Here is a 13,365-nt window from a genome sequence, read left to right on the forward strand (position 1 = left end):
AATAGTCATGGATTGTAACTTGATTTAATGAAAAAAATAAAAAATAATTTGACTCAACTACTCGACTCTTGACAGAACTACTGCTTTCTATGTGGTCTCCTCACCAATCAGAAGCCAAGAGTGTTTGAGTTTTTTTCCAAAAGATTTTTTTTTTTTTGCTTTAGAAGGAGGAGGGATGTTTCTTATTTCAGCTTTCCCACTGTTGCCACATTCTCATTTTGTGAGTAACCAGTCCAGCAGGATGAGGCTGCTTATTCCACCGCTTTTATGGATACTGTTGGTATCCAATTACCAAGTTTCTACTCTAAGTCGGTAAGTTGAATTTTAAATATACTGTTTAACATGTAGGTTGATTTTGTGAATTAATATGATTATTATTATTTTCACTTATGAATCAAAAAACAACAAGACAGATGAGGACAATCTTGAGTAACTAGTTTTAGTAGTTCAGAAGAGCAACAGAAGCCCATGATAAAAAAAAATACATAAAATGGTAAAAAAAACTTGCAACTCGCAACATAGTCCAGTCATTTTAAGCCAAAATTGAAGTCAATGGGGGAACCCATTTAGGCTACCCATGAGCATTAATACATAGAGGCGAGAAGAAGTGCTTTAGAAACCAGCCTTGATTAAGTATTATTGCAGAGATGGGGTTTGGGGCTGGGTCTGTGGGACTGTTTCTGGGGATTCACTGTTTATTTTACTTACCTTTTGTCTTCTGCATTCTACTTGCCATTGTCTCCTGTTCTTGCCTCAGATTCGTCCCCCAGAAACAGTCCCACGGACCCAGCCCCAAACCCAATCTCTTAAAAAGTAATAAAGGCAGGTTTCTAAAGCACTTCTTCTTGCCTCTATATATTAATGCTCATGGGTAGCCTAAATGGGTTCCATTCAGACCTTAACATTAAGTATTTTACTGTTATTTGTCAACAAGATTCAACAAGACATTTTCTCCTGGCTATACCCAATGTTTAGATCTGTTGTGTTATTTATGCAAATTAGCACATACGTAATTAGATTATGCACTGTTTGTCCATGTTAACAAACAATTTAAAAAAACTTGTAGTACATTTTTTTTTGTTTGTCTTAATGTAAGTAATCAACTCAGTAATTTTCATGGTGATATCTAAAGGTTAACATTTTTAACCTATTCACGTAAGAATGAGTAGGCGTATGAATAGGCTATATTTGGGTCTTTTTCGAAACTTCCCCTAATGGGATTCTTCAGGACTTTTTTTTCCTTACTCAGGACATATTGAGGATACATAATCAGTTGAGTTTGCTTCTATTGCAATTTTTTCAACCTTTTTTCATAAAATGACTGGACTAACAGCCCGTAACACATTGAATTAAACACATTCTATTGTATTTAAAGGGTTAGTTCATCCAAAAAAAAAGAAAAAAAAGTTTTTTTATTCGCCCCTTTTTATCATTTATCATGTCGTTCCAAACCTATAAGACTCCTGTTCATTTTCAATGCCAAAAATATATTTTTAATGACACATCAGATATTTCTGCTTTCCACCCAAAACTTTGACGTTCATAAAAACATTGTACAAGTAACATTATTTGTACAAGTAGCATTATTTGAGAAGTTTAATCCAAGTCTTCTGAAGAGCAGATCATTTCAAATATTACAAACATATTTAATTTACACTGTAAAAGTTAATGTAAAAGTTAATTTGCAATTTTTTTTATATATTTTACAAAACAAAACTTTAGTCTTTCTATTTAATAATTTAATGTTAAGTATTTTGCTTGTGTTTACAGTGGCAATCAAGCTATTGACTCGGCACCAGAGTAAGTACATAACTATTCTTGGGATTTAAGCATTCAGCTCTTCAAAATGATAATTGATTAAAATCGAGAAATCTATCATTTTAACCCAGCCCTAGAGTGCTTATTATTAATGCGGCTGAACTGTGTCTCCAGGGCTGTAAAGGGGTTTATCCGTTTGAACGAAGATGTATCCAGACGGAAACGACACCATGATAATTTTCACAGCTTTGTGGAAACTCCCAAATTCCGCAACCAGTCTCACAGTTTTTTTCAACAGGTTTGAATTGATCTTATGAAAAGATTTTATGTGCTAATAACTTATCTCAAAGCTTTACCTGATTTACATTTCTAGTTTCTACAAATTGCGCAAATTTGAGCAAATTGCGCACCTGACAGGCCAGGGAAATATCCTGAACTATCCAGTTGCTAATGTACTGTTTAGAAGCAGAGAGCCCCTTCTTGGGTGACCTGAAACACATAAGCAACTGGTCTGACTTCCGCCAATGAGAAGACTTCTGAACATAAATATTGAGAGCTCTGACAGGGCAGAATACACCAAATGGTGAACACATTCATGCATATCGGCGGGGCTAGATACTTGAGAGAAAACCACAGTGGGACAGTGTGTTGTCTCTTGAGATGCAAACAGATCCACTTCCACTGGGCCGAACCTCTTGCATATGGACTCACAGAGACCTCATAGAGGGCACCCTGATGATTTAGATAGGACACCACTGACATATTGTCTGTTCTCACAACGTAGTGACCTTTGAGGTCTGACAGGAAACTCATCAGAGCTCTGAAAACCACCAGCATTTCCAAGCAATTTATATGCCTGGAAGAAAGATGGTCCTGCCATAGACCTCTCGTAAAGTGGCTGTTCATGTCCGTGCCCCAGCCGTGACATTTTTAGTTTCTACACACACAGACAATAAAAACACTTGGTCTTCTGAGCCAACCTCAATGGTTTTGAGATCACTATAGTAGTTGTCTGAATTGAAGATGGCAGAATCCCGCGTCATGACGGATTTCTTCCTGAATGTATAGACAATGATTTTGACTGTGATTGGCTTGGACAGGCTGTGCGCCTCTAGAAAGATTTTCAGTTTGGTTCCAAGTCTCAGTCTTGCTGGACCTAGCATGATAAACCTGACAGAGAATACAAACACTTTCATTAAAAGTCCTTATCAGCTTTGCATAAAGTAAAAATGCATGCATACTGGATCACCTGCTATCTGCTTTATATTTTTGTATGTGTTTACAGTGAAGAGACTGGAAAGGATTGAGTGGTTCATTTCATTACATTAGTTCCATTTAAGTGTGTGAGTACAGATGAAGCATGCCTATTTCTGAAATAGCCTCCTTACATCGATCTAAACAATATACATTTTTTTTTTTTATTTTACAGAAATACAAAATACATATGTGTTATATTATGCTGATAATTTTTTTTTTTACAATATATCAACATGCCACTTTACAAGCTTCTTTTGTAGGCTGAACTAATCCAGACAAACAGTAATATTTAATGTGCTGAGAACATCTAGTGGATTTTAACAGCACTGCAGTCTCTGCCCTCCGTATTTAGAAGGATTAAAAAAAAAATCTCTGCTTTTGATATTTTGATACTCTGACATTTACTGATTAATCTATGTTAGCGTTATACACACAGAGGCACTATCAGGGTCTCCATCAACATGCCTGACGAAAACAAGAATCAACTGTTGAAGGTACATTGAACACCATAGAAACTCATTTAAAGTTAGGTATTAAGTTAAGGTCCATGACTCCACACTGGCATTTGGGACAGGACTAGTATACACCCTTAAAAAACACTTTCCAAAAGGGGTTATTTACAGTGATGCCACAGAAGAACCATTTTTGGTTCTCCAAAGAATCTTTAGGTGAACAGTTCTTAAAAGAGCACTTCTTCTTAGATTAAAGAATATTTTAATAATCTAAAGATAATCTAATCCTTTTTTAAGGCTAACTAAGCCAATCGTGATTGGTGTTGCGTCATGACGTAATGTGTGACGACACAGAAACTAAAAAAGGACGCCAGCACACAACAGAGTTAGCTTCTGTGATGAAGCAAGACGCTCCCATGCAGAGGGAGGTGTGGCAAAGGGACGCAGTGTCTTGTTCCCTTCTCAGGGAACAAGGGTTAGAGTTGTAACCCGAGACATTCCCTTTTCGAGGGAACAACTTAGGATGAGAGCACTAATGCACCCGGCGTAGAAGGGAGGTCCAGACTATAAAACCTTGTGAGTGTGGCTCACAGACGCATCACATACCTCCTGGATAGGGGCCCCTGAAAGGAGGGCTCTAGAGGACGCTGGTTGAGTGAGCCCTCACGGCCAAAGATGAAGGCAAATTGCGCACCTGACAGGCCAGGGAAATATCCTGAACTATCCAGTTGCTAATGTACTGTTTAGAAGCAGAGAGCCCCTTCTTGGGTGACCTGAAACACATAAGCAACTGGTCTGACTTCCGCCAATGAGAAGACTTCTGAACATAAATATTGAGAGCTCTGACAGGGCAGAATACACCAAATGGTGAACACATTCATGCATATCGGTGGGGCTAGTGAGGGAGGCGTCTGTCGAAAACTGCTTCCCAGCGACATGACGCTTCCAGCACGGGACCTTGGGACTGGAACCAAGATTTCTTCCACATAGATAGGGAACGACAGCGTCTGCGTGTAACCCTGATCATGCAGAACGGGTTCTCCCTCTAGGAAAAACACCTTGGTTTTCAACCACCACTGCAGGGTCCTCATGTGCAGCAGGCCGAATGGAATCACATTAGATGCTGCTGCCATGAGCCCTATCACTTTTTGAAAATGTTTTAGAGTGATGGCCTGGCTTAGCTTTATCCTGGACACCGTGGCCAGTATGGACCTGATCCGTGCAGGAGACAATTGGGCCCACGTCGTAACCGAGTCCCACACCAGCCACAGGAATGTAGTTCTCTGGGCAGGTGCCAACACACTTTTCTTGTGTTGAGTCTCAACCCCAAGCTCTGGATGTGGCCAAGGACCAAAATCCCAAGGACCAAAACTTCCTCAGAAGCAGACAGCTTAAACATGGGGTTCTCCACTCTTGCGGAAGAAGTCAGTGGGCGGGCTTTCGCACGAGGAGAGAGAGCATCAGAACTGGCTGAGGAATCCTGAGAATGTGTCTCAGCAGTCTCCGGGTCCCCTGTCAGATCCATTTGCAAACTCCATGATGTGAGCTGCCGCACACCACAGGGTGTGGCAGCCTGACCATCATAACTGAAGATGGTCAGGTGGGAGCGCAGCACTCAGATTGGCAGTGCATCACAATCCGCACAAGAAGCACCCTCGAGAGCTGCTTGAGCATGCTGCGCTCCCAATTTATGTGTGTCCCCACCCTTAGTGAAACGAGGGCAGGGATGCAAACATCTCTTGTATTGCTGACTCGCCATTTTTTTGTCTCAAAATGTACATATATAGGAGATATATTGAGATTGCTTGTGACAGACAACACCAAATATGACAAACAATAACAGGGGGCGCTTGCTGAAGAACAGAAAGCTAACATTGTGTGCCGGCGTCCTTTTGTAGCTTCCGTGTATGCCGTCATGACGCAACACTAATCACTTGTGGAGAGATCACTTGTGGAAAGATTCCATGGATGTCGCAGACCGGTTTTGTGGAACCACAGCTGAAAATTAAGAACTTTAAAAGTGAATAATGTGTGTGTCTTGTTTTGCTTAATATGTCTGTACATCTGTAGGTAGAAACAGCACTTCCTGGTGTGAATGCAGAAAAGCAGGCTGTCCAGGAGATGTCTCTGGAGCCATATTTAGGTTCTGATGGCTACTGTAAGAACTACCTGCACATCTCAGTGGGCACCATCCAAGTGGCGGTGGGCAGCAGTCTTAACATCAAATTGTACATCAAAACAGCCTCACCAGAACACAGAAAGCTTGTGAAGCAGCTGACATACGTTGTGAGTGTTGGTAATATTGGGAAGCGTTATACTATATACTATTGCTATGACTGCAATACAGTAATCTTTACATAAACTTTACTTCTTCCTGTCTAGGTTTTGAAAAAAAAAAAAAAAAAAAAAAAAAAAAAACATATGGCCTTGCAGAAACAAAGCCAAAAATAATAATTATTCAACTGTTTAAATTGATTCAATTGTCAGGTATATCACTCAATCTCCGATGCACTTAACATACATGCTAGTCAACTACTGTACATGTTCACTCTTAGTACATTGAAACCTAGCAAAGTTAGCGTCACATGTAACACATTTCTTCAAAAATAACTACTTCAACAAATATACAAATTGTGACCAATTAAACATTATTTAAACAGTTATCATGAAAATATAGATTAGATTACCGGTTTCAGATGTATTCCTTTCACATTACATTTCAAATGATAACTTTCCATATTTCAAAACCACTTTATACATATGTAATAGCAAAAATGGTACTCACCAAGGAAAAAGTAAGAGGAAAATAAAATAACTTTTCTTTTTGTTTGGCCTTAATCTAGATAGTTTCAGTCTTCTTTCATGTGCGTTTTTAACTTTTCTTGTTTGTCTCGAACTTTCTTTCCTTCGTCTCCTACTTTTGAGGATATGTTTCTCTATAAAATAATCTATTTTTAGATTATTTAAATTCTCTTTTAAGAGCTATGAACACAAATGAACATGAATTCACTGTCTAGCGTCAATCTGCATAATTTTTTGCTTAGTCACGCTGAGAGAGCTGCTCTTGTTTTGTTTCTTCGCGCTCTAGTATACGAACTCACTTCCCGAGGCGGGACTAACCTCCGACCCAGGAGCACTGCCAGCAATTTTGGGCCCTATGAAAGAATATGAGGTTGGGCCCCCTACCACACCCATTCCATTAATAAAATCGATCTCTGGGGCCCCCAAAAGTGCGTGGGCCCTTAGAATCATCCTAACTTTCACCCCCTTAACACCCCCCCTGCTCCGACCTCATCCAATCAAAACTTTCTTTGGCCAATTTCTTTTTTCTAGATTTTAATTTATAATATATATTAACTTAAATCTGCATTCTTTTGTTATAAATACTATAAAAATTAAATGCTTATAATTACTATTGATCTAGTCAGTGACCTGGGTTACACTTGTTACATACACTTCTTACAGATGTAGTTAATTTAAACAAATTTACATTTGCATCCCAACTTAAACTCAGTGTTTTACTGTCCATTTCCATGAGACAAAATCAAACACTTATTGTTGCCATTGTGGCAAATGACTCTTAAAATTCGGTGGCATTTTAATATTCAGCAAACGTGTAATGTGATTTTCAGAGAGAAAATTATAAATGTACATATTTCAATAATATCTTCATAATTTTTCAGGAATGATTGTTGAATAAAAATTATGTTTATTAAAATTAAAAGTAAAAGTAAAAAAGCACCACCATGTTAGATTTATAATACATTTAATATGGTTGAGTATAATAAACAAGTAGCCCTTTAGATTATTCTATCCCTATGTAGCCCACGCTCACAAAAATGATGGAGACCTCAGATCATCTGAGGGATTTCAATGAGCTTGTGTTGTGGTATGAATATTACAGACATGAATACTGACATGATTGATTTCTGTTGCTGCAGGATCACAGAACTGCTGCTATTGAAGAACAGATATTTCCACTGGATATGGCTCTGAATTCTGTTGATGATATATATGATGGCTGTGCAAAGAACATGAGACACCAGGTGGAAACAAAATATCTGAAGAAGGAACTTGCTATCTCTAAATCTGATTTTAAAGGAGCTTGGCAAGCTGGTGAAAACAACTTTGAGCCGCCAGAACAAAACTTGACAAGGAATCATTCAATTGCCATGTATGTGTACACAGACAGAGAAGTCTATTTTGTTTTCAATAATGATAATCGTCATGGTAAACAAAACTACCCAATCGAGACATACGAATGGTATTCACTTCACTTTCTGTTAACTGAGGCGATACAGATTTTAAAGAAAACACAAAATGAATGTATTCGGACTTATCGCCGTACAAATGTTAAATTTAATGAGAATGTACTGAACACAGCAGTTCGCTTTGGCTCATTTGCATCCTCTTCTCTTGATCCTGACATAACTGATTTTGGAACTGTATCTTGTTTTGACATCTACACTTGTTACGGTGCAGATGTGTCAAACTATTCTAGGTTTCCTTATGAGAAAGAGGTGCTGATTCCTCCGTATGAGACGTTTAATGTCACTGATGTCAAGTCAAAAAGAGATCAGGAAGATCTCAGGTGTGAAACCGTCTACACTTTGAAAAGCATTGGATATACAAGTTACCTGAACTGTGCTTTATTCCCAAGACCAAGGCCATAAAGAAGTCCAATGTTTTGCACTGAACAAAGTGCTTTGAATGTACATCAATTCCACACAAAATAAATGTATTTGTCAGAAAACATACAGCACTTTCAACATAATGAAATAGTTATTGATTTTCTATACGTTATACTTGTTTCACATTACTGAACAATTTCATAAGGGTTTTCTTTGTAGCAAACTCTTCTATATCATTGCAGCATAATATATATTACCCAATATCAAATATATATTAAAAAAGTGTTGTTTAATTAAAATTAAAACAACTTACTTTCATCCCATACAAGACCATTCTGTTTCATTTTTTTGCATGCTAACGTTCACCATTGCTGACTAAAAAAACAAAATGTTAAAGGCTCAATATGTATGATTTTTTTGCATTAAAATATCCAAAACCCAATAGAACAATGTTATTTTGTTGACTTTTACTTACATTATCCCAAATGTTTCCAACAATGTTTAAATCCAGAGAAATCAGCAACTTTAACCAGTGTAATGGCCTGTTTCATAGAGTCGCCTATCAATAATGTCATACACGCCTTTCCCCCTGATTTCTGGTTTTACATAAAGACGATTTAATATATTATGTGTGTTAGAGCAATAACTACATTCATCATTTTGTAATATTTTCCTTATAGTAAGAATGATTGTTTTTCATACATGTATATTTTGTATTATTTGAATTGTATCACGTGCTTTTGACTAGCTTTTTATGCATAACATATGCATTATTATTTTTAAAGAAGAAGAAGGAAGGGTTGGTGCTAGACAGTCTTTTGACCGTGGAAACGGATATAATTTATGGTTTTGGAAAGTAAATAAGTGTGAATTACTTTTTGAGTTTGATTTCTCTTAACCTGTTAACGTGTAACTTGACAAAGAAAAAGTAACGCTTTACAAGACAAGTTATGGGTTCACACATCAACCCAGCTAGCAGGGAATGTTCTCAGAACTTTGGCTAACATTCCCAATTGATGTTTTAAAGAAAACATTTGAATGTAATGTTCAAAGAATGTTTTAAGGATGTTTTCTCATTTCAAATAATGTTCCTATAAGGCTAAATGTAAATGTGACAAAGCAAGGGTTTTAGGGCTGGGCGGAGCACTAATTATGCCCATGCTCAACAAACAGATTGCTACAATAACCAAGTTGATAAAAAAGGGAAGGTTGAAAGGTTCAATTATCACTGACAAAGGAACCGGGGCTTACCAACATGGGCAGTCTCAGACAGAATAATGACCCTTAAATAAAGAAATCACTACAATCACACGCACACACACACACTGTGCACACAAATGCTGCCTTGCACACACACTAGCACACACACCGACTAATGTCAGTGAAGAGCAAGACACACGGTGAAGGACACACCACCACCCAGAGAAGGTCACTCGTCTGCCCCGGTGCCCAGATCCTGTCCAAAACAAGAGAGAGGTATTAAAATAGAGCAGAGATATGTATGAGCAAACAATAATTCAACAATATAAAGTATAAATTAAATGCAGTTCAGGAAAGGGACCAAATACTGTGTCCTACCGGGGTCTGCATAAATCAAATCATAAATAACAAAAACCAAAACATAAGCAAACTCAAATTAAAGAAACATAAACTTATAAACAAATAACCAAATATCTTCAGCTGTACAGCTCAACCGTAATGGTCCGTGTACTTTTGCGTCCATTCCTTTTTCCTTTTTTAACTTGTAAAACGAAAAACATGTCGTCTTTAATACATTTTTATACTGTTGAAAAAATAATCACATACTTATTTTCCTTATATACAATGCTTATTTAATTGAAAATCAAATAATTGACATTCAACTTTTTTTCCGTTTTACAAAAATGCAAAATTTGATTTCTGCATTTCATTTGCGCATATCATGGTCGATGTATTGTCCGGAGGGCTCGTCCAACCCGACTTTCTGCGGCTCGAATTCTTACGACAGTAGGTTGGTCCTGCCTGTAGAGTGGTGGAACAAATGAATGGCCTGGTTTCACAGACAGGGCTTAGACTAAGCCAAGATTAGGCCTTAGTTCAATAGGACATGTAAGTAGCTTTTATAAACGTGCCTTTGAAAAGAAACAAAAAAACAGTACTGGTGTGCATCTTGAGACAAAATATCTCAAGTCTCTATCTGACTTAATTTAAGATATCTCAGTACAAGTTGCTTTCAGTTAAAACATGCATGTTAGTCTGGGACTAACTTAAGCCTTATATGAGCACATCAAAACGAAAACACAGATACTTGACAAAAGTAGAAATGTCTTTTACCTGTTCTCTTCGACCGACAGATAAGTGAATGCAATGCTCCGTCTCCTTTAAAATGTTTCAAAATGGTGGAAATGTTTATCGCGCGATCGCGAGAACAGTGATCTCTAGCCTACATAAATATCAAGTCTCGTGTTGCCAGTAGTCCTGTCTCAGTAGGGCTGTTGCCATCTGTAATTGCATTTTTATTTAATTTAAAATGAAAGACATTCAAATAATATCATAGATTGTGTATGAATGTTATGTGTGACAGCACACATGAAGCTGCGTGGGCGAAAAACATGTAAACAATTTGAAGACTATTTTGGCTATACTAATCGCTGGTCTAAATCAGGGCTATTGCCAAGCTGTTAAAAGTTGACCACTGATTGCCTCGATTTTGCCGGGTGGGCAAAAAGCAGAATGCACATGGCCCGTCTAATTCAGAGCTAAATCTACAGATCGACCATGTCATGAAATGACACTTGCACCTAGATATTATTACCAATTCGACATAATGGGATATCAACCATCTCATACGCTACCTGGCCAAAAAAACTACAATTATTTAGTTTCGACTATAAGTGGGCTACAAATAGCCGGTCTGACTACGAGCTAAATCGTGGCTACGCACAGCCTACACACAGAACATGTCAAAGAAATGAAACCAAACACCTTGTAATCACAGTTGACTGTGCCTACATGATGGAATATCATACATCTCACAAGTTATTTTGCAAAAAATGACATGTAACCAGATTCAATGTTATTTTGGCTGAAAGTGGGTTGCACATAGCCGGACTATATCGGGTAGAGGGCTGCATTGGGATTGAGTCCCGCCGGGTCCCGCGGGACCCAACGCAAATCTCGCGGGAGCGGGCGGTTTGAACTTTGCTTTGTACAATCTTTGAACATTGTCAAAAAAAACACTGCGGGATCGGGACTCGGGAGGTAGCCTTGCAACATGATGGAGATGTCAATAATGGCGCTTTTCCACTACACAGTACCGGCTCGGCTCGACTCGACTCGACTTTGTTTGGTTTTCCACTGTGTAAAAGTTGTAACTGTATCTGCTTCCAGGTACTTTTTTTCGTACCCCCTCCGGCGAGGTTCTGAGCGAGCTTAGGCGATACTAAAATGTGACGTGAAAACACGGCAGACTGCTGATTGTTCAGAGAGAAGCATCACTATTCACTGCGTCATCATTGCACGCGCAAGACCGAGTATCCTGAATAAAAAACAGCAAAAACGAAAACAAAACCATCCAAAAACAGCACACTCGATTTCCTCCATTATCCTGTGTGTATGTGTCCAGGAGGCTATGCCGACCAGGGAAACGAAACAAACAACCCCATGAATCTCTTTAATAATAGCAATACAAATATGTGTTTTTTCCTGCGGGACGGGAGAAGACACAAAATCAATGCATCTCTATTATTGTGCGGGAATAAATTCTCAGAGTTTTGCGGGTGCGGGCGGGAGTGGACATACATATTGCGGGAGCGGGCGGGAGTGAAACACATACGTTGCGGGAGCGGGCGGTAATGGTCAGAAATTCGGCGGGCGCGGGCGGGAGCGGGATGAAGAAAACAGTCCCGCGCAGGGCTCTAATATCGGGTCTATAGTTCACAGAGACGGCGAAATGACGGCTATTGCTTTCTGGGAACAAACTTATGAAATACTGTCTCGTCTAGATGAAGTAAAACCTGAATCAGTTTTATGAATTCTTTAAAACAGTGTGAATGTGAAGAGATAAGAAGGTAGACTTATTTACAAGTCATGTTTTTAATGTTTTCACAGTACATATTGTTTCAAAGCAGCTTTACAGAGATCTGTGTCTTAGCGTCAGTAGCTTTAATGCATTTGACAGTAGTTACGTGTTCAGTCTATAGGTATGTACATTTGAATATATGCCATGTTGATATATGTGCGCAGGCATAGTCTTCCTTTACAAATTGGCATCGTCAAAATTACTTAAAAATTCATAATACAGAATTTTTAGTCGCTGAATTACTATTCAAAATCTTACAAAAATCTCAAAAACTTACGACTTCAGTCAATATTAGGCAGTTATCATGTTTTTCACTTTAGATACTGATCCAAATAATTAGTAGTTCCTTTAGAAAGATTTAGTAACACTTGAGTCATTACTAGTGAGTTACCATTAACCTTTATTATAAATTATGCAGTATTCGTGTTATGAACCTGTATATAGTAGTTCTCTGGAATGTATGAAAAAAAAAGTTATTTATTAGCTCAACTGAGCGCTATTACTTACTAATTCGTTAATCAGAGTTTATTGTTAGTTAAAAGTAGTTACTAGAATGCTCGAACTACAACTGCTAAAACTTGAAATGGACACTGTTGTGCTTTATCTTCCTCCTAAAGCACACGAATACTTTTCTATATTAATTTGTGAATTTTCTTGGGGACATCATATCAAACTTTGATAAAGTAATAATTCTTGGAGATTTCAACATTCATGTGTGCAGCCCATCAAACACATTTGTAAATTAATTTATTAGTCTTACTGACTCCTTTGATTTAATTCAGTGGGTGAAAGGCCCCACTCATTTCCAGGGCCACACACTCGATCTTGTGTTAACGCATGGTGTATCCATTGATGATCTGGAACTGGGAGATTTTGGTATTTCAGACTCCTATGGAGTCTCCTATGAAGTACTGAGGAACAATCTTGCTAAATTCTAATTTTGGAAAGCACGCCTATTACACTGGTTGCCGGTCCACTATAGAGTAGATTTTGAAAGTCCTTTTAATGGTCTATAAATCTCTGAGATCCAAATCAGGGACTATTAGTGGTTCCAAGGACTAAATTAAAACTAAGAGGTGACCGGGCATTTTGACATTGTGGAATAGTCTGCCGGTTAGTATTAGGACTGCGAGTACTGTGGGAAATTTGAAACCAAAACTGAAGGCTTATTTGTTAGAAATAGCTTTTAATCGATGATACTAATTGT

The 13,365-nt window shown here is 38.1% G+C and overlaps 2 protein-coding genes and 1 long non-coding RNA gene across 3 annotated transcripts in view; all 3 read left to right on the forward strand.

Annotated features, from left to right (window-relative positions):
• LOC308700561 (CD276 antigen homolog) overlaps positions 1-13,365 on the forward strand; it is a 1,553,888-nt gene that overhangs the window by 151,151 nt on the left and 1,389,372 nt on the right. The gene's annotated exons all lie outside the window — the stretch shown is intronic.
• LOC308691725 lies at positions 221-2,056 on the forward strand. The gene is made up of 3 exons (XR_014030275.1): positions 221-312; positions 1,771-1,800; positions 1,933-2,056. It is a non-coding gene; the product is annotated as an uncharacterized lncRNA (long non-coding RNA).
• LOC308691729 (ecto-ADP-ribosyltransferase 5-like) lies at positions 3,445-8,543 on the forward strand. Its single transcript, XM_081367257.1, has 3 exons — positions 3,445-3,509; positions 5,538-5,753; positions 7,409-8,543. The coding sequence occupies exons 1-3, from the start codon at positions 3,477-3,479 to the stop codon at positions 8,138-8,140; spliced, it is 981 nt and encodes a 326-aa protein (XP_081223383.1). The 5' UTR covers positions 3,445-3,476; the 3' UTR covers positions 8,141-8,543.

This window comes from Scardinius erythrophthalmus (assembly GCF_964197995.2).
Source record: "Scardinius erythrophthalmus genome assembly, chromosome: 1".
NCBI classification, from domain to species: Eukaryota; Metazoa; Chordata; class Actinopteri; order Cypriniformes; family Leuciscidae; genus Scardinius; species Scardinius erythrophthalmus.